Source organism: Melitaea cinxia, chromosome 7, assembly GCF_905220565.1.
Source record: "Melitaea cinxia chromosome 7, ilMelCinx1.1, whole genome shotgun sequence".
Classification (NCBI taxonomy): domain Eukaryota; kingdom Metazoa; phylum Arthropoda; class Insecta; order Lepidoptera; family Nymphalidae; genus Melitaea; species Melitaea cinxia.
Window position 1 is genome coordinate 15,911,715 of NC_059400.1, and position 22,686 is coordinate 15,934,400.

General features: G+C 40.8%; 2 protein-coding genes across 2 annotated transcripts; one reads left to right on the plus strand and one right to left on the minus strand.

The window, feature by feature from the left end:
- Positions 1-506: 506 nt before the first annotated feature.
- On the minus strand, positions 507-2,113 carry LOC123655427. Its single transcript, XM_045591239.1, has one exon. It carries the CDS (start codon positions 1,990-1,992, stop codon positions 577-579), a length of 1,416 nt encoding a protein of 471 aa, XP_045447195.1. The 5' UTR covers positions 1,993-2,113; the 3' UTR covers positions 507-576.
- An 86-nt stretch (positions 2,114-2,199) lies between these two features.
- Positions 2,200-21,403, plus strand: LOC123654911 (TBC1 domain family member 5). The gene is given in 13 exon segments (XM_045590767.1): positions 2,200-2,211; positions 2,882-2,949; positions 3,241-3,375; positions 3,768-3,867; positions 8,632-8,748; positions 9,010-9,137; positions 12,811-12,861; positions 13,850-13,952; positions 14,129-14,247; positions 14,602-14,744; positions 15,603-15,748; positions 16,178-16,402; positions 20,572-21,403. Coding segments are annotated over 13 exon segments (1,614 nt in total). The 3' UTR covers positions 20,839-21,403.
- The last annotated feature ends 1,283 nt before the right edge of the window (positions 21,404-22,686 follow it).

The window sequence follows — 22,686 nt, forward strand, 5'->3', positions numbered from 1 at the left end:
TCTTCGTAATTAGGTAGATGAAAGCGAAGAAATTACGCGTCAGAAATGTTTGTTCAACAATCATTACGTTACAAGCCATTAGTGACGTAGAGTTTTCAATTTTAGTAATATCAATACTTAAGTAAATGATTTTATCCATTTAAAAGTGGCAACATTTTTCGTTTAAAACATTTTTAAATAATCTTACAATTATATATTTTCTTAGATCTGGCATAATTTCAATATGATTAAAAAATGTATTATCAAATTTTAAGATGGTAAACAAACAGTCAAATATTTTAAATATTGTTCATGGAAAATTTCTACATCATTATTACTACATATTTATATTACAGTGATTAAAAATTTAATAGTATTTAAAGTGAAAAATAAAGTTCCAAAAGCTCAAAATTTGATGGTACACCATTTAGTGCCATTTTGTGAAACTCAGGTCTGCCATTTTGTGCAACCCCGTAACATTTTTAAGTCAAATTTGTTTTTTAATTTTATAAAATAAAACATTTAAATGAATATTAAAATTTTAATAAAGAAGATAATAAATAATTGTCAGCATGTATCTACATTAAACCAGTACATTTAATCTAACGCTATAGTTTGTAAATTGTTCAGAGTATGAGCTATTAATATAACAGGGTGTGGTTGCAATATTAGAGAAGGCAGTGGACGCTGGCGAGCACCACAGGGCTCTGCTGGTAGTGCCTGCGGTGTTGCAGCCGTCCTCCGTAATACTGCCCCACCCCGCATTACACAAGTCACACCAGCCCTCGGATCACAGTTCTCATTAACGACAGGACTTTCATCGTCTGAACACAGATCAATCACTTCACAATCATTTTCCACTCTTTTAAGAGGATCACAACTCTTCATCTCCACATCTTGAGTTTGTTCTGTGTCGAGCCCATCAACAAACACTATATCTTTGTCGTCATTAATATGTTTCTTTTTAGACTCTTGTTTCATGTTCTCAATGTACTCCTCTATCTTCTCCATTGACATCTTCTCAACGTTCACTGTCACAGGCCTACATTTTAAAAGCAGCAACTGGCTATTGAGATCAAGTATTTTTTTGTTTCTCTGATTTGGAAATATGTGCCTTCGCTGCCAATAATCAATAGGCCTTCTGTATCTGATTGGAAATTGGTGATTTTTGCTTTTACTAACTACATTTTTACTAATTGGTGTCGAGGTACAACAATATCTTTCTATCCTTTCTCTGGAGAAGTTTGTGTCCCTCTGAGCATTAATTTTAGCATTCTTCATATAAGCCAAGGAAGAAAATGGGTATGGAGGCCCTCTATCTATGTTGGCTGCAGATCTTGCATTTTTTGGACGAGAGTCGGCTTCGTTACACTTGACAGACTTATCCTCCAATTTTTCACCAATCGGTAAGAGTTTCAATGCTGACAGAAATTCAGGTAGCCCACCACTACATGTACTTGATGGAATATTTTCATTGTTACATAGCCTTTCATGAGCTTTTAAAACTTCCAAGTTATCAAAATGACTATCACAGTTGTCACAAAGATAAATATCTGCAGACTTCACTTGTGGTTCAGCCTCATCTAAAGGAGAATCTCTATCATAAAAGATATTCTCATTCCTGAAAGTTACTAAAAGGCGACCACTAGGGCGATAATAGAGAGAAGTTGTGTGATCACGGTTGTCGACGTACCTGAGTCTCTTCCGAGGATACCGAGCAAGCTGGGCAGAAAAAACCAGGAGAAAAGCACTCTTATGATAATCATAGCATCTCTTAACTAATTGCTTCAAACGCGCTTCCCAATCATTCGGTACTTCGACAGGTTTAACAAAAGGATGCGAAAAATCCACATCTATTGGCCACCATGGAGGCTTTCGTATATCTTTGGCCGTGTCGTGCCCCCAAGAACATGTCACCATAAACGTTATGAACTTCTCCAACTCGTCGGCACTAATTTTAGACAATGCCGTCGGATTCCCGTTAGCGAAGAGCAGCGGCAAATTGGCAATCATGTTTGCTATTTCTTTATGGTCATCGAAGTCGGAGAACAAGCGCTTGCGATCTCTCTTCGTCCCGTACAATAGCGAGATAATTACGCGCCATGTCAACTATACGCACCAGAAACATGATAACTAAAAAACATTTGTTTGACTTCGCTGGATATTTACGAGTTCGCTTTTGGTTTTCAAAAACTTATCTCAAACTCAAAATAGTCAAAAATGTACAAACGCGTTCGTTAACTAAAAAGAGAAAGACAACCATTGCACAGACTAACTTTTGTAAACCTTTTGATTTGATCGACGATAAAATTAAAACATGGCAACAAATTAGAACTGCATTTGTTGACTTTATTTTAAAAGCACAATTTACTACTTAAGTATTTTTTAATCATTTAATTAATATATATTATTCCTGTTATTATTATTTTCCATGAAAGCATAATTATTACTTTGTAATTTTCACGTTCGCACCAAAATTTGTAATAGGCTGTGTTAAAAAAAAATTAAAACTATCTACTGACTAAATTCATAAAATTCGTAAATTTTTATTGTTGCAAAACATAATAAATGGTTCTTTAAATTAATAAAATAAAGAAAATCGCTGAAGCTGTAAAATGTGTCACTTAAAATATTGTCAATGTCATTTTCGTTCAGTTGAGTTTAGTGGAAAAAATCTTATAAAAATACCAAAACACAAGACAATAATATAGGTCATTTTAATAAAGTTCCGAATAATTATTCGGTATTATATTTAATGCTTAAAATATTATATTACGGAATATAATAAACAGTATGATTTTTAAGTGAAAACGTGAAAATATGGTTTGTACAGTTCTATTTACTTTTATTGTTATTAATTTCGAATTGTGACTCACTTAAAGGGCTTTATATCGTTTTTAAGGAGCAAAATAACACAAACGGCTCACCGAGTTCTCCTTCGAAACCTTATATCGAGGCCAACGACTACGAGTAAGAACGAATAATTACTTAAAGTTTCAGTTAATTAATTTTACTTTTTCTTTGTCCACTTATTGTGATTTTATTGTAATTCATTTAATATGTTACCAGTATTATATTTATAAATATTGCTTTAAAGTAAACTGTGTTTTTCGTTAATTTAAATACTTTTTTCATAATAAAATAGAATCATTTCTGAAAATAAAATTTAATCATTAAAAAAAATGTCTCATATGAGTGTAAGTTAAAGAAAATGTGTAAAACATATTTAATGATATTTATGTATTTTTTTTATGTACTTAGCCTGCAGTTTCCAACATGGAGCATGGAATATTTAAAGCAAGCTGCAGTGGAACACAGATTAGTGCGTCCAAGGAGCTTGGCTTGGGCCGTGCTGTTAAATGCTGTTCCTCCACCCTCAGAGGACATTTTATTAAGGTAATCACTAGTAGTTGGCACAAATGTAGTAATTTTTTATTTTATAAAATACAAGTTGCTCTCAATATGTTTAAATTATCAAAATGACTTCCAGAAATACTATGCTAATTCGATACATCATAAATATTCAGCTACTTATACAATTGACAGGCTTAGTCAGGACCTAGCAGTGGTAGAAACATAATATTATGACATTTATGAGTGGGTTTTCTTTAAAAACAAAAAATACCGAAAATTCAGTTAGCATAACATTCCCTGAACATATAACAAGGAAAAATAAAGTTAAACATTTGTCTAGTAATTTGTAATTGATTTTGAATATGATAAAACATAAGTATAGTTTTCAGTGAAGCATGAACATTTTTAATTTAGTGTTTTCATTCTCATAACAGCATAAGCGGTCACAGAAATTTTTATGATGACTTGAAGAAGAAATTGTCCATGGATCCCCGTGGAGTCATTGGAGATGATCCACTCTCACAAAATGAACAGGTAAGTACAAATTTATAAAAATGTATCTGTATAAGACATATAAGCATATCTCTGTGAATTGTTGTGACGTTAAATGTGAAAGTAATATAACATTGTCTTTTATATATAAATGACCAAACAACCAGAGCTTTTTCAGTCATATTCATTATAAATGCTTCAGTCTGAGGTAGGGCACACCAGGAAATTTCCTGCTCAAATATGGAGCAGCCCGACTGGGGAAGTACCTCGAACATAAAGAAGATCACAGCTAATTAATACTGCCTTCAAGCAGTGTTGTTTTCCTGCTGGTGACCAAGGTGACCAGATATCCTGGTGAGAATCGTGGATAGGGTCGTCAACAGGCTTGCAATGCTTCTGATGTTGCAGACGTCTATACGCTACGGTAATCGCTTATCATCAGGTGAGCTGTATGCTTGTTTGCCAATTTAGTTATATAAAAAAACAACTCTCTAGTTGTTATAATATGCTCTGTGGTCTTTCATCATAAGTATTATTAGCTACAGTTGTGTGTAAATGGGTGAGCCCATTGAATAAAGTTGTACAAACCAAGTCGTACATTAACCTATTTGCGAATCAGCGAATTTATTAAATAAATTGGTTATTAATATTATAATTATTTAGTACGTTTCGATCTATCAAGGCGATCGATCGCGCGTGCTCGCACACCGGGTCATTTAATCATAATCAAGAGATCAATAAATTAATTTATTTAATTAATTGTGATTCGGGTTTATTTCCTATTAAAAAGTAAAAAGTGTGTAGAGTCAATCAAGGACGCTACAAAAGTTTTTCTCTGCTTTATGTTGTAATTTTTGTGTATCATCTAATGACAATCTTCTATTTAAATAAACTTTAAATTTTAACTACCATAAATAAAAACTAGTTTTCGTTATTAGTTAGATTATAATAAATGAATGCCGTTTTTTATCCCGATATCCAAATTGATTGGAAAATCGGGCCGTAATCCGGTCTTGTGTCATAGGGTAGGCTAACGTCCAGCTGTGAACTGTAAAAGGCTGTATGATGATGAACTTATCTAAATTTGTCTCAATTCCTTAATGAGCGTATTTATCTACAGTATCTTTCCCAAGAACATTTTACTATGTATCATCAATATTTGCAAAACACAAGTTTTATATGATGTACAATAGCACTAAATAAGAATAATTCAAATCTTGGAGTCACATTACGAAAAGCAACAGTCATCCTTGGAATAATAAACAGGACTAATTTTTTTTTATATCTTAAATATGTCCTGTTTTATAAATTGCTTAATAGATTATTTCCTGACTGTTAATCGGCAGTTTGTTTGAACGGAATAATCTAAAGTTAAAAGAATAAAATAATCCATTCGATAATCCATTTACTTCTTTACGCGCGCTTGATTTGGGAAGTAAGCAGGTGAATGCGTGACGAGAGCGTTACGAAAAGTGTGATCGGGTAAGGCAAACGGAAGTTGAAAGGAATATATAAGTTAGTGAAGATAGAAAGAGAGTAACGTTTTTACGAACTTTTACTTCAGTCGTGTATTCTAAAGCACACTCGTTTTATTTATTATACTAATTAATTTAAACTGCTATAATCCATTCTGATTCATACAAAAATATTTTGAGAGTGAAAGCAGAAATTTTACCAGAATATACGGACATTATAATTACAAAAAATAGGTAGTTTGAACATCTTTTGTAATTGCAATTTTTGAGGTTGAAATAAATAAATAAATTTCATAATGTGGCCCTGAGAATAATATAATCACTTTAAATATAAAAGATAATATATAGATTCGCATGGCTACTTGTTGATAACCTACATATTCCCAAACCTTTTATGGATACGAATTAAGATCTTATTTTTTTGATACTTGGAAGCACAGGTTTAAATGTTGCTTTTTTATACGACTAGGTCAAACAACCGTACGGCCCACCTGAGGGTAAGTGAGTTACCGTAGGCCTATAGAAGCATGCTATACCAGAAGCATTCCAAGCGCTTTTCCGACCTTAACCTTCCTCAACGCTCCCCGATAGCTTTTCTACCTTACTCACCATAAGAACACAACACTGCTTGAAAACAGTACTATTTAGTTGTGATCTTCTGTAAGGTCGAAGTACTACCCCAGTCGGGCTGCTCCATATTTTGAGCAGGAAATTTCCTGCTGTGCCCTACTTCAGTAAAAAATTGTGCATTGTTTGAATTGCAATTGTGTTGAATTGAAGTCGATCGTCGATGTAAATTGAACGAGTTTTTTATTTTCGTTTGATTGAAATTAAATCTCTGGTAATCACAATCAGATGGATAACCTATCTTATCAGAGCCGTCCTGTAGATTTTGTTTAAAATGTATTTATTATAAATGTTTTTATTATGCTGTGTGGTTACGGCATCAAAGAATATAGCCACCCCCTCTCTTTCCGTGGGTGTCGTAAGAGGCGACTAAGAGATAACACAGTTTCACTACTACCTTGGAACTTAAAAAGCCGGCCGATGGCGAGATAACCATCGAACTGCTGGCTTTGAAATGCACAGGCCGAGGATAGGCAGCAGCGTCTTCGGTGCGACAAAGCCAGCCCCGCGGTCACCAGCCCGCCTGCCCAGCGTGGTGACTATGGGCAAAACACATGAGTTCACGCCATTTTTGGCGTGAACTTGTGGAGGCCTATGTCCAGTAGTGGACTGCGAAAAGTTGCTGTGATGATGATGATGGTGATGTATTTATTTAGTTATATCACTATATACTCCTTTAAGAAATGTAATATTTATTGTTTACATCAAATGTTATAATTTTGATAACGTACAATCACATTATGAATAATATTTGTATTCATTATTTGATCTATTAATCAATGACGATAATTGTTGTTATATGCTTTTGATACGTTCAACATGTAGCTATGTCTTTTCTCTATAGCAAATCAAAATGGCGACCGTTTTACTCATCTCATATTGTTAGTTGAATACTAAAGACGTAACGCTTTTTAAGTGCAGCGTTATCAAGATCAATTAACAATAATTATAGACTAGCATATATCTTGCTACGGTGACACTTAAATATTTTCCCTATGTCCACATGGAAACATACTAAGCCCCTTTTACAATCGACTACACAAATAAGTTGTATTTACTATTTATTTTATTCAATGTTTATCGGTTACTCCAAAACGACGAGTATAAACATCAAATATTACTATGTAGGTACATTTTTTTATTCTTTAAAACTATATATATATATATATATATATATATATATATATATATATATATATATATATATATATATACTTTGTACATTTGCAACAAGAACTTTTTTATGAATTCCTATTGCATTGTAATTGACATTTGAGCTCGTGATGTAAGTACGGTCCTTTCAAACGTAGGTACTGTATCGCGAACTCCGCCTTTTCTGTTTTATACCTTTCCCTTTGTTAAAGGTTAGATATATCGTCACGACAAATAAAATGTTAATGTTATTTATTATATCCTTTTTCCTCGATGCTAAATAAATATTCGTTTTTGCGTTGTGTATCACACAATGTACTACATTCTTATTCATAAATATACTATTACTAGCGACCCGCCCCGGCTTCGTACGGGTGCAATGTTGATACTAAATATAAAATAAATATTTGCAACGTAATCCCAAAAAAAAAAGTATTATGACATCACATTAGAAACCTCTAAGACTATCAGTGTTTCCTCTACTATGTTATGGATGTATTATACATATGAACCTTCTTCTGGAATCACTCTATTTAATAAAGAAAACCGCATCAAAATCCGTTGCGTAGTTTTAAAGATCTAAGCATACAGACAGCGGGAAACGACTTAAATTTATACTAAGTAGTGAGGAGGTATTGTAATATAATATACATATTATGTACTACTTTAACTTTTAAAATGACTGTTTCAACACTCGAAAGATCGTCTGGAAAAATTTGTTATTCAGCGATAAGACCGTCTGATTGTGCAACAATGTTTCTTTTTATATTATTATTAATTTAAAAAATTATTGCTATGTATTATGTGTTGCCATTATAGTCAGAGATAACTGCTTCATTTGTGTGATGTTTTGCACTACGACAAAAGCAAATGACCGTGCTTGAATGTGGAAAAAATGTATCATATATTTTCATATTTACTATCTTTACCCAACCTTTATAGACGACAAGTTATTGATTTTTGAAAATTTACGCAGGTTTGATTTCGGCAGTTTTTTATATATTACAGTAAGAAGATCCGAACTAGACAAGAACTTCTTCCACCTGTTTAATGGATAAAAACTATTTTATATATACGTTAGTATGTTCAGAAATAAATCGCAAACGGGTTAACTAAAATTCATGTCAGGCTATAATTAACTGCCGTGCGGTGCCGGCCGAGTAGAATAGCACCACCCCCTTTCTTCCCGTGGGGGTCGTAAAAGGCGACCGAGGGATAAACCTGGCTCATAATCATCGGGGTCGTGGAGAAGGAAAACTTCATTTGAAACCCGGAATGGGGTCTCCGTCAAGTATTCGTGGCATAGCTCTAAAATGCGAAAGACTCCTGCAGCCGAACTGGCTCCACACGTATCGACTCGTCGTTCCTGTGGGCCTAGCCAGTGAGGTTGAGAAGGTGGCGCAGAGCTTAGGCAACTCTGCGTTTTCCTGAAGAGTGTCCTAGGCGACACAGTTTCTGTCTGACACTATCTAAATTGTCTGCAATAGACGGACTAAGGTCAATGTGCAATGTATAATTAACAGAAAATTGAAAAATAATTTTGTTCCAACAGAGTGTGTGGAAACAGCATTTTTGTGACAAGGAGCTGAAGGCGATGATACTTCAAGACGTAGTCAGAACTTTTCCTGATGAATCATACTTTCGTGATAAGGACGTCCAAGATTTAATGGTAAAACATTATATTTATAAAATGTATTGTTAACCGTCTTTTAATAACAAAAACAAATTAAAGAGATGTCACATATTCTTGCTTAGCAAAATTTTATTGCAACAAATTTTGCTAATTTAGAAAAAAATCTTAATTTTTGTAGGATAAATTACAAAACTTGAGAAGATCTTCAGGATTAAAGATTATTTTGAACATTAATGTTATTTGATAAAAAAAAACTTAGTGCCGCAATAAAATGTAACGATCGTGTGTCCGCGGCAGGTGCGGGTTCTGTTCCACTGGGCGCGCGCGCACGCGTCGCCGGGCTACCGGCAGGGCATGCACGAGGTGCTGGCGCCGCTGCTGCTGGAGCTGCGCGCCGACCGCCGCGGCGCGCCCGCACGCCTCAGGTCTGTTCCGTTCTGTTCCACTGGGCGCGCGCGCACGCGTCGCCGGGCTACCGGCAGGGCATGCACGAGGTGCTGGCGCCGCTGCTGCTGGAGCTGCGCGCCGACCGCCGCGGCGCGCCCGCACGCCTCAGGTCTGTTCCGTTCTGTTCCACTGGGCGCGCGCGCACGCGTCGCCGGGCTACCGGCAGGGCATGCACGAGGTGCTGGCGCCGCTGCTGCTGGAGCTGCGCGCCGACCGCCGCGGCGCGCCCGCACGCCTCAGGTCTGTTCCGTTCTGTTCCACTGGGCGCGCGCGCACGCGTCGCCGGGCTACCGGCAGGGCATGCACGAGGTGCTGGCGCCGCTGCTGCTGGAGCTGCGCGCCGACCGCCGCGGCGCGCCCGCACGCCTCAGGTCTGTTCCGTTCTGTTCCACTGGGCGCGCGCGCACGCGTCGCCGGGCTACCGGCAGGGCATGCACGAGGTGCTGGCGCCGCTGCTGCTGGAGCTGCGCGCCGACCGCCGCGGCGCGCCCGCACGCCTCAGGTCTGTTCCGTTCTGTTCCACTGGGCGCGCGCGCACGCGTCGCCGGGCTACCGGCAGGGCATGCACGAGGTGCTGGCGCCGCTGCTGCTGGAGCTGCGCGCCGACCGCCGCGGCGCGCCCGCACGCCTCAGGTCTGTTCCGTTCTGTTCCACTGGGCGCGCGCGCACGCGTCGCCGGGCTACCGGCAGGGCATGCACGAGGTGCTGGCGCCGCTGCTGCTGGAGCTGCGCGCCGACCGCCGCGGCGCGCCCGCACGCCTCAGGTCTGTTCCGTTCTGTTCCACTGGGCGCGCGCGCACGCGTCGCCGGGCTACCGGCAGGGCATGCACGAGGTGCTGGCGCCGCTGCTGCTGGAGCTGCGCGCCGACCGCCGCGGCGCGCCCGCACGCCTCAGGTCTGTTCCGTTCTGTTCCACTGGGCGCGCGCGCACGCGTCGCCGGGCTACCGGCAGGGCATGCACGAGGTGCTGGCGCCGCTGCTGCTGGAGCTGCGCGCCGACCGCCGCGGCGCGCCCGCACGCCTCAGGTCTGTTCCGTTCTGTTCCACTGGGCGCGCGCGCACGCGTCGCCGGGCTACCGGCAGGGCATGCACGAGGTGCTGGCGCCGCTGCTGCTGGAGCTGCGCGCCGACCGCCGCGGCGCGCCCGCACGCCTCAGGTCTGTTCCGTTCTGTTCCACTGGGCGCGCGCGCACGCGTCGCCGGGCTACCGGCAGGGCATGCACGAGGTGCTGGCGCCGCTGCTGCTGGAGCTGCGCGCCGACCGCCGCGGCGCGCCCGCACGCCTCAGGTCTGTTCCGTTCTGTTCCACTGGGCGCGCGCGCACGCGTCGCCGGGCTACCGGCAGGGCATGCACGAGGTGCTGGCGCCGCTGCTGCTGGAGCTGCGCGCCGACCGCCGCGGCGCGCCCGCACGCCTCAGGTCTGTTCCGTTCTGTTCCACTGGGCGCGCGCGCACGCGTCGCCGGGCTACCGGCAGGGCATGCACGAGGTGCTGGCGCCGCTGCTGCTGGAGCTGCGCGCCGACCGCCGCGGCGCGCCCGCACGCCTCAGGTCTGTTCCGTTCTGTTCCACTGGGCGCGCGCGCACGCGTCGCCGGGCTACCGGCAGGGCATGCACGAGGTGCTGGCGCCGCTGCTGCTGGAGCTGCGCGCCGACCGCCGCGGCGCGCCCGCACGCCTCAGGTCTGTTCCGTTCTGTTCCACTGGGCGCGCGCGCACGCGTCGCCGGGCTACCGGCAGGGCATGCACGAGGTGCTGGCGCCGCTGCTGCTGGAGCTGCGCGCCGACCGCCGCGGCGCGCCCGCACGCCTCAGGTCTGTTCCGTTCTGTTCCACTGGGCGCGCGCGCACGCGTCGCCGGGCTACCGGCAGGGCATGCACGAGGTGCTGGCGCCGCTGCTGCTGGAGCTGCGCGCCGACCGCCGCGGCGCGCCCGCACGCCTCAGGTCTGTTCCGTTCTGTTCCACTGGGCGCGCGCGCACGCGTCGCCGGGCTACCGGCAGGGCATGCACGAGGTGCTGGCGCCGCTGCTGCTGGAGCTGCGCGCCGACCGCCGCGGCGCGCCCGCACGCCTCAGGTCTGTTCCGTTCTGTTCCACTGGGCGCGCGCGCACGCGTCGCCGGGCTACCGGCAGGGCATGCACGAGGTGCTGGCGCCGCTGCTGCTGGAGCTGCGCGCCGACCGCCGCGGCGCGCCCGCACGCCTCAGGTCTGTTCCGTTCTGTTCCACTGGGCGCGCGCGCACGCGTCGCCGGGCTACCGGCAGGGCATGCACGAGGTGCTGGCGCCGCTGCTGCTGGAGCTGCGCGCCGACCGCCGCGGCGCGCCCGCACGCCTCAGGTCTGTTCCGTTCTGTTCCACTGGGCGCGCGCGCACGCGTCGCCGGGCTACCGGCAGGGCATGCACGAGGTGCTGGCGCCGCTGCTGCTGGAGCTGCGCGCCGACCGCCGCGGCGCGCCCGCACGCCTCAGGTCTGTTCCGTTCTGTTCCACTGGGCGCGCGCGCACGCGTCGCCGGGCTACCGGCAGGGCATGCACGAGGTGCTGGCGCCGCTGCTGCTGGAGCTGCGCGCCGACCGCCGCGGCGCGCCCGCACGCCTCAGGTCTGTTCCGTTCTGTTCCACTGGGCGCGCGCGCACGCGTCGCCGGGCTACCGGCAGGGCATGCACGAGGTGCTGGCGCCGCTGCTGCTGGAGCTGCGCGCCGACCGCCGCGGCGCGCCCGCACGCCTCAGGTCTGTTCCGTTCTGTTCCACTGGGCGCGCGCGCACGCGTCGCCGGGCTACCGTTGTCCTGAGCTTACCAAAAGAAACAAGCCAGAGGCAATGTACATTATCCTCTAACTTCTTGCAATTTCTCTCGTTCCTGTCTTTTTCGAATTTTTCTATTTCTAAATCCTACGTCTTACATTTACTCCTTAATATATATGAGGTCCGCGGTGGAATTTATACTTGTAAATAATAGGATATTTCAAGTTTTCCATTTTGAACACTGAGTGAGGCAAAGATTAAAAACCAAAGAGGAAAAAACCAATGAATTACGGTTTTCGAAACGCAAATGCATGAATAGCTGTATAAACTTGAATTTGGAATTCTTAACCAAAGACGAAATATTTGAGATCAAAGTGGCCAGCCCGACAAAACGCCAATTTCAGATGTAAGGACCTAATACTTATTCCCTGACTCAATCCATAATCCGTAATCACTGTATCGTAACTTTCACGGTCCCTGACGGCAGATGTGATATAAAACGTATCAAATCTTCAAAACCCTGAATCTTAAAATGATATTAATTTTCAAATGAACTAATAAGCTTGATTCTTAGACATACTTATGAAAGACAGATAAAAATATTCGTCAAATTATAATAATGAAACAAAATTTTCGAATTTTATCGCGTATTGTCAAGTTTTTTAGATGCCCGATGTTTCGGATACTTAACAGCAACCATGGTCACGAGAGGACATTTCGGATAAAATCCGAAATTGTTGTTTCATTGTAATGAGTGAAATTCGTCTAAACATTAGAAAACAGTATATTCGTCAAATCATTATCTACCTACTATAATTCCACCCGAACAAAATTTTAATCACGTTGAAATTTAGAAATCAGCTCGTTTTAGATAAAAATATCACGTTTTCATTTTTCGCTATTTCAGTGACACGTTGCGTTATTATCTCCAAGAAGATTACTTAGAACACGACAGCTTGTGAGTATTTTTAAATTTATGATATGATAAAATGTTCTATTGAAAGAGATCCTTCAAAGAACATATTATCTTAGTGATTTATTTTTCATTGAAAGAATTTGATATTAGATTGAATAAACAATTTAACCATTCTAATATCAATTTTTTTTTCTGGAGCAGTCGGACTGGGAAAATACTTCGACTTTAGAGAAGATCACAGCTAAACTTTTTTTTTTATATCACTAGGTCAGCAAACAAGCGTACGGCTCACCCGATGGTAAGAGATTACCGTAGCTTATAGACACCTGCAACACCAGAAGCATCACAAGCGCATTGCCGACCCAATCTCCAACCCCCCCCCAGGAGCTCTGGTCACCTTACTCACCAACAGGAACACAATACTGCTTGAAAAAAGTATTATTTAGCTATGATCTTCTGTAAGGTCGAGGTACTACCTCAGTCGGGCTGCTACAGATTTTGAGCAGAAAATTCCTGTTGTGCCCTACCATAATAATACTGTTTTCAAGCATTGTTGAATTCCTGTGGTGAGTAAGGTAACCAAAGCTCCTGGGGTGTTGCAGGCGTCTATAAGCTACGGTAATCGCTTACCATCAGGTTAGGCGTATGCTTTTTTGCCGACCTAGTTGTATAAAAAAAAAATTATTGTTATAATAATAATGATGATTGTAATTTTCAATATGTTCAATTAGAAATAATATTTATACATTTATTTTTTCGTAATCTGCGAATTATCATCATTTTGCAAGTTGAGGTTGCTGCATGAAATCGGTATTATCTAAATTTATAATGTTGTTGAGATGTAGCAATTTTTACCTTACTACCGTTTTTATTATTCTTTTGAAAATATGGATATTCCTTTATAACGATTAACAACAAAAGATTTCATTTCATATCAAAAAACCATTTTTATTAGACTTATTTTTATATAAGCTTTCAATAACATGGCCAAGTTTGAGAGAATAGCTAGCACTAATGTGGTAATTTCCAGCATGCTATTCAGCGCGATAATGAAAGGCCTGGAGAAGTTCTACACCACAGGAGACGTAGTGCCAACGTCTAGCGGACGACTGCCCACTTCAAAAACTCTACACGTAAGAGTCATTATGATATATGAATTGTATTAACACTTATAAAAATAATATTTTTATTTAATTTATCTACATTTTTATCGTTTTTATATCTTGCATGTAACCTTGAACTTTCCTATCATGGAATTACGTGTCTGGAGTGTTTTAAAAATCATTATTTATATTGTGTTGCATTACAGGGTCAAAATGAAGTAGTCCGGTATTTGGACAAAGTAAGAGAAGAATATCTAATGCTATTCGACCCAGATCTAGGAACTCATTTAGCTGAATGCGGCATCTCCATGGAGTTGTTTGGAATGTAAGTATAATCCTAGATACAAAAAACTGAATGATAATATATATATATATATATATATATATATATATGAAAATATATATGAAATCTTTCGATCAGCATAGTAATCTTAGTTAACTGAATCATCTAATAAATTGGCTGAATATCGTCTCATTGGTCAGCTGACTACATTTGAATAATATACTCATAGTGTGTATACTACGTAGTCGTAAAAGGGTATATTTCCACCAACCAGCAGTGGAGTGGGTGGTTGGTTAAGCTCCGATCCTTCTCCTACATGGAAAAAGAAGCCTATGCCCAGCAGTGACATGTTCCTGGCTGAAACGTATCATCTATATCGTAATGTATACTTGGCAGTCGCTGGCTCCGGCTGCTGTTCGGGCGCGAGTTCCCGCGCAGCGAAGTGCCAGCGCTGTGGGGCTTCCTGTTCAGCGACGGACCCTCGCTGCCCAACGTGCACTACGTCGTGCTGGCCATGCTCGTCTCCATCCGGACCATTCGTGAGAACACCCTACCTACCCACTACCTACTTGTCTTGCTTCCTGTTCAGCGACGGACCCTCGCTGCCCAACGTGCACTACGTCGTGCTGGCCATGCTCGTCTCCATCCGGACCATTCGTGAGAACACCCTACCTACCCACTACCTACTTGTCTTGCTTCCTGTTCAGCGACGGACCCTCGCTGCCCAACGTGCACTACGTCGTGCTGGCCATGCTCGTCTCCATCCGGACCATTCGTGAGGACACCCTACCTGCCCACTACCTACTTGTCTTGCTTCCTGTTCAGCGACGGACCCTCGCTGCCCAACGTGCACTACGTCGTGCTGGCCATGCTCGTCTCCATCCGGACCATTCGTGAGGACACCCTACCTAGATACCCACTACCTACTACCTGCGTGTCTTGCTTCTGTGTTATATTTTCTTGTATTAAGACAGGCATTATTTCATGTAAATTTTTGTTTCGTGCTGTTCCTTACCCAGTATCTGATGCTTTATATACTGTGAACTTATTGAAGCTAGTATATAAAAGTAAGTTAAAAATATATATGTGAAATTCGCTTAGTCAAAGTAATACATATAAATCCGTTGCTAAACCTCAAGTTAATCGGGCCTTACGATTAGTGTTAGAAAATTTGAGTTAAACCAATCAATAAGTTGTATTTGACGTATGTATTAATGAATTATTATTAGAATTTTAACGAATTTTTTACCGTTTTTCTAAGTTAAGGGTAAAAGAATAATTCTTGGTTCCCGATATTTAAAAAAAAAAAACGGTTCGTAAGTAATACGAATCGTTTTCTGAATACAGAAACTGCTTTAATAGGCCATGGTTGCTAATAATAATGTACGATTCGTCAGTGCTGGGCGCGGACGCGGCGGGCGCGCTGAGCGTGCTGATGCGGCCGAGCGCGGTGAGCGCGCGCCACGTGTGCGCGCTGGCGCTGCACCTGCGCGCGCCGCACGCGCACCCCGCGCCGCCGCCGCCGCGACTGGCGCCTCCGTGAGTGGACGCGCTCCTTATATACCGGCTCTGCAGGGACACAGACTAGCTCAAACACGAACATGAGCAACACTGATGTCGAACGCTCGTGTAACCCTAATCATGCTACACGTGATCTTGGTTGAATCATTTGCGTTCATTTGACACCATTCAAAGCCATCTTTAATAAAGAAGAATAAAGAACCCCAAGCAGCAGTTGGAAAGTTATTTAAAGTTATTATTCACGAAATTATCGTCGTTCATATATTTAGGAGTAACGATCTATTTGGGTTAAAATTCGCCTCGTCTCCTCATTGTGAACCTCGTAATGCTACGATCGTCGCTAAGTTCGAAAAGTTTAATTTTTAACTATACTCGTAACGGTCTTCCACTTCGTTCCAGAGCGAACGAGAGTCTCTTAGACGCGTCGAGTTCGGTTTGCACATTCGAGCAGAGTGCGGAAGAGGCTCACGAGGCGGAGGGCGTCGAGGGCGTCGAGAGCGGGTCGTCGGGCTCCGAGGGCGTGTCGGAGGGCGTGGCGGAGGGCGGCGACGTGGCGCACTCGCTGGCCGCGCTGGCGCTGCTGCGCGCGCACCTGCCCGCCGCCGCGCGCGAGCTGCGCGCCGCGTTGCCGCGCGTGCCGCCCCGCGCCGAGCTGCCGCTGCGCCAGATCATGCAGGTACGGGCGCACGGAGCGTGCTCACTGGGGCGGCCGTGCAGTACGGGCGCACGGGGCGTGCTCACTGGGGCGGGCCGTGCAGGTGCGGGCGCACGGGGCGTGCTCACTGGGGCGGGCCGTGCAGGTGCGGGCGCACGGGGCGTGCTCACTGGGGCGGGCCGTGCAGGTGCGGGCGCACGGAGCGTGCTCACTGGGGCGGCCGTGCAGTACGGGCGCACGGGGCGTGCTCACTGGGGCGGGCCGTGCAGGTGCGGGCGCACGGGGCGTGCTCACTGGGGCGGGCCGTGCAGGTGCGGGCGCACGGGGCGTGCTCACTGGGGCGGGCCGTGCAGGTGCGGGCGCACGGGGCGTGCTCACTGGGGCGGGCCGTGCAGGTGCGGGCGCACGGGGCGTGCTCACTGGGGCGGGCCGTGCAGGTGCGGGCGCACGGGGCGTGCTCACTGGGGCGGGCCGTGCAGGTGCGGGCGCACGGGGCGTGCTCACTGGGGCGGGCCGTGCAGGTGCGGGCGCACGGGGCGTGCTCACTGGGGCGGGCCGTGCAGGTGCGGGCGCACGGGGCGTGCTCACTGGGGCGGGCCGTGCAGGTGCGGGCGCATTAGTATGAATTATTAGTATGAATAAATTTTTGTTTTAACATCCTGGTTATGATATCTGACGTCATCAGTAATCAATTCTAGTATCGATTCTGATACGTTTCCTACGAGTATTTAATTGTAAGTAGATCAGTATCAGTATAATATACAATTGTCTAAAACTACGGTAAATGAAGAACTCTTCCGCTGCAGCATTTAAATAAGATACACAATATATATATATATATATATATATATATATATATATATATATATATATATATAATGTCTTAATTTATATTTATCCTTTGGATATTAAGATAAATTGAGTTTCTCTGAAAAGAGAGGTTTTTTTTTTATTTTATCATTTTTTTTTTTTATATCACTAGGTCGGCAAACAAGCGTACGGCTCACCTGATGGTAAGCGATTACCGTAGCTTATAGACGCCAGTAACACCAGAGGCATCGCAAGCACGTTGCCGACCCAATCCCCAATCCCCCCAGGAGCTCTGGTCACCTTACTCACCAACAGGAACACAATACTGCTTGAAAACAGTATTATTTAGCTGTGATCTTCTGTAAGGTCGAGCTACCCCAGTCGGGCTGCTCCAGATTTCGAGCAGGAAATTCCTGCTGTGCCCTACCTCAGTTAAAAATATCATATTAAGTAAACATTATTTAATATTAAATTATTTACAAACTAACTTGAAAAGAGAAACAACATTTAAAGCTATTGTTTCACCAGTTCTTATAATAACTATTATTTATATATTTACAATTACAATATAATTCTCACAAACGTTCAATATGAAATAACAGCTCCATAGCAACCTATTCACAGATCAAATCTACGTCAAAAAACAATTACAAATTATATTAATAACTACTTAAATTAAACGTCACGCACTTTGTTTAAATCACCCCTCCCCTCCTTTTTTTTTAAATTACAAAGTTTTAGTGTCATACTCTACTACTGGAATAAGTTTTGTAATATGGAAGAGATATGATTCGGCCTTTTTGTGTGACCCGTGTTTAATTTGTAAATTGAATTGGATATTTTGTCTACAATTTCATAAGGTCCTATTCTCAATTCATCAAGTTTTTTTTCGGTTTAAATCCAATGTCCAAGCAATTTTGTCCTTCCTTTCATTAATCTTGCAACGAATTTTATCAACCAACGTTTGGTTTAACCTTTCGTTCAATCTATTTGAAAATGGTGCATTTACTGCAGTGAAAATTATAGGTATATTTTCCTTTTCAAAAAAATTTTTTGACGTCTTTTGGATTTATGCCTGGATATTGATCTGATAAAATCAAGTGAATTTTATAATCTTTTGTTAAATGTTAAATTTTTAGCGTGATAAAATTGTTTAATCTTGTTTTCCATTTGTTGTCTTCCAATGTGACAGTAGTAGTGATGTACATGTTTTATAATTTTTTACTAAACTCCTCAGTTATATCAGTTATATAGTTATATCAGTTCAGTATAATCTTTTCATTTTTTCCTATCTTTTTATAATATATATTATGTTTTAAAATAAGTTTATTTATATTTTGTTTTAATTTTTTCATTTTTATCTTGATAATTTCGTATGTCTTCTAATTTAACAAAATTTACTACTTTTAAACTACTATCTTTATTTTCATACGATTCTAACACTGGGTTTCTGCTTAAAGTATCTGCTTCTATATTATATTTGCCCGGAGAATATATTATTTTAAAATCGAACTGCGACAAATAATACGTTAAATCTCCCAGTTCTTCATCCATTCTGGCTTTAATATTCATTTTCTCTAAAGGTTTGTGATCTGAAAAACCGTGAATGTTTTTCCCATAAGCCAGTGCTGCCAGTATTTTACCGCCTCTTTTATTGCCAAGCACTCAAGATGTACTGCTTTTTTCTTTTTTTCCGTAGAAATATGTATAGGCAAATCTGGATCAAAGATGGCTAGAATAGGTTTTGAGCAAAGTAGTTTTTTTTATAGTATCAAAGAATTCTTGGCATTTATTGAACCAAACAAATTTTTCTCCTTTTCTTAATAAATTACGTAAAGTGTCCAGTATAATTGAAACATTTGGCACATATTTTACATAGAAATTAATTTTTCCTAAAAATTATCGTGCGTTTTTTTTGTGTTTTTGGAGTTGGAAATTCTTTTATAACAATCAAATTGTCTTTAAATAACGTGACAGTATTGTTTTTTATTATGTGTCCTAGATATTTTACAGAGTCCTGTGCAAAGCTACATTTCGTGAATTTTAATTTAAAACCTTCTTTTAAAATTGCTTCTAATAACAAAGATATGTGCTCAATGTGTTTTTCGGACGTCTCCGAAAATACTTAAATATCGTCAATGTAATTAACAGTAAAATTTGACAGATTATATTTTCTTATAATGCTACTTAATATTCTTTGAAAAATAGCGGGAGCAGTTTTTAAACTTAAAGGTAAGCAGATCCATTGGAAGTGTGCCTCTTGAGTAACAAATGCAGTTTTGTGTCTATCTTCAATTTTAAGAAATATTGACCGCCGAGTTTATATCGAATGTCGAAAAAAATTTACATTTCCTTGTTTTAACCATTACATCCTCGATTAGCGGAAATGGTTGCGATTGGGAAACTATAATTTTATTCAATTCGCGAAAATCTATACAAAGCCTTGAGATGTCCTTCCTTCTTCTTTTTTAAATGCTAGTGTTATCGGAACTGCAAAAGGGCTATATGACTCCTCAATTAAATTATGTTTTAGCAGTTTTGATATTTCATTTTCAATTTCTTTCATATCCTCAATAGAGCATCTATACGGTCTTTTACTACAGTATTTATCTATTAACAAATCAATATGGGCTTCGTAGCCTTTTACAGTACCTACATCATATTTGTCTTTAGCGAATACTGAATTATATTTGCGTATCAATTTATCAATTTCAGATTTTTTTTTTTAATTATTTAAATTATTTAATGAAATATCAAAATTATCAACTATTATATTTTCATTAAAGTTTATTTTATACTCATTATTTATAGTTTTTTTTTTCATATTTTTTAGTAATATTTACACCTTTTTTTCATAATATATATCTTGTTTATTTCCTATATCACTACCCGAACTGCCAGGAATTTCTTTAGTGATTTTAGGTTGCTTTTCCTTATCTTTTACGTAGTCTTTATTATTATTGCTGATAGCATTTGAGTTATACTTAAATTCTCATTTTGAGTTAAATGATATTTTTGTATACAGTCTAACCCAACAAGAAAATCATAGTCGAAGTTGCCTTCATCTATAAATAATAAAAAAAAAGTAACCATCATTGTTCTTTCGCCCTCTTAATTGAGTTACACGAATGCCTAAATTTTAACTTAATGAAGATCACAGCTAAATAATACTGCTCTCAAGCAATGTTGTGTTCCTGTGGTTACCAGTAAGGTGGCCAGAGCTACTGAGGAGAGTTGAGGATTGTAGGGTCGGCAACGCGTTTGCGATGCTTTTGGTGGTTGTGTCTTTAGACTACGGTAACCGCTTACCATCATGTGGGCTTGTACGCTTTTTTGCCTACCAAGTTGTGTAATCAAATTTTTAATTCTTCTGTTTGCAGCTTGCAGCCCTACTGCAGTGTCGTAACCACGCGTTAATTGATGTGGAAACGGCATTAGAAGCCGCTGAAAACCAATCGACCGAAGCGATCGGTCGCAAACAACTAGTGCCAGTTGTTATGATGCCCAAGCACAAGCAAAATAACAATAAACAAGTGAAAACTGTGAGAAAAGTGAAAGAAGTGCCGCTTAAATTGTTCAATCAAATTGAATGTAATAGTGCTAGTGACTTGCCGTTCTTAGACCCGTTACGGTTAAGGACAGAATGATTACGCAGGAAAATAATGCTATACAGTTATTATCATTAGCTGGTTAGCTATAGGTAATACAGGCAACTACCCATCAGCTCTCTCTCATGGGACTATGGGCCCCTGACGCCTGGCTGTCAAATATTTAGTGGAAAATATTGAGTTAAATTTTTCTTTAATTCAAACTTATTTTTACAAAGATAAAATAATAAATGTCAGGTTACCTAAATTAGGGAAAACTTACTTTAGTAGTAGAAATATTACTTACCTGCCCTATAAATCCGATGGTATATGTAAGGCAATGTAGCCTTATTTGGACAAAAGAACAGATTTTGAATGTTATTGCCTAGAGAAAAATTGTTGACATTATAAATTTTGATAGTAAAATGTTAAAGAAAAATCTTTAACTTGTCTAAAGTAGACAAAAAAATTAAAATGTTGACAGTCAACATCCAGATAATTAAATACAGTTTTGATTTACAAAATGGTATAACGCTTTTATTATTGTATATATATTATGTAAATGGAATGTGATAGAAGTTTTATGAAGAGATTTTAAAAAAATATACTTCGTAATTTAGTGCTCTTTATACCTTTTTAATCTGCGTTTCTTAATATATATATATATATATATATATAAATAATAAGGAATTTAGGTTAATTTTAAACTGTTAAAGGTTAAGCGCTTGCTACTGTTCTTTCTATTCTCATCACCATTCTCTGTCTTTTATATCTGTCAATGAAAACTCAAAATATCTTTCAAATTGTTGCAAATGAAGATATCTGTTAAATATATATTTTTCATATTGTTATGTATATGTTTATTGTTATAAAACTATGTAATTAGTACAAATCATAGACAAATTTTAACATTACTTTTGTTAATTTCTTCATACATTTTAATTTGTAAAAAGTAATAATAAAAAAGCAATGTTGACAACAAACAAACATTAAAAATAGAGTTATGTTCCTTATTTGTTATGTCTCATATTGTGTGCAGTAAGTTTACATAGAAATACCTTAAGAGAACTGATAAGAATATAAATTAAATTGTTAATATATAAGTTCAGGTAACGTAATAAAAAAAAATAGGTATCTGATTTATTTCAAGGTTTTCGAGGTATATCCATTTTATATTGAATTAACGAAAAACTTTATAAGATTAAGAAATCTTGTAAGTCATTTGTTTGATTGTTGTACAAATTTTCTTAAAGTATATATTATTTCGTTATTTACGTACAGGTTGCTCTATTATTAATTTTAATTTAGTATTTAAGAAGCAGTTTACAAAGTGATATTTTTTATTATTTACTTTTAGTGACCCAATAAACAAAATTAAGTAATAATAATTTGAAAAGGTTTTTGTTTTATTTAATATATTACATAAACAGATTTAAAAAAAAATTTGGTTATTGATATAAATACTTCTATCTATATAAATATAAACTAGCTGTGCCCGCGGCTTCGCCCGCGTTGAAATCAGTGTGTCACAAAGTTTTCCTGGCAAACTTTCAGTGAAACTCTCATCAAAATCGGCTTAGCCGTTCCCTAAACCTTCTTCTTGCCAATGGTGGAGCCCTCTCTCCAATGGTGAAACCGCATGAAAATCCGTTCAGCAGATATTGAGCGAATCGATCACATACACTTTTGGAGACTTTGTTTGACTGAGTAACTTTTTAAAAGGCACTATTTTTATAATTTAATAGTTATTTTTATAAAACCTCTCTATACATCACATTTTTAAATTTATTTTCAGGCTGTATATGTTTCATACAAACTATCAACCCCAATTAAAGCCCCTTAGCAGTGGAATATCATAAAATCCGTTCTTAGCGAACGTCTGCTAACTATAATCTACCTCCTTGCCAA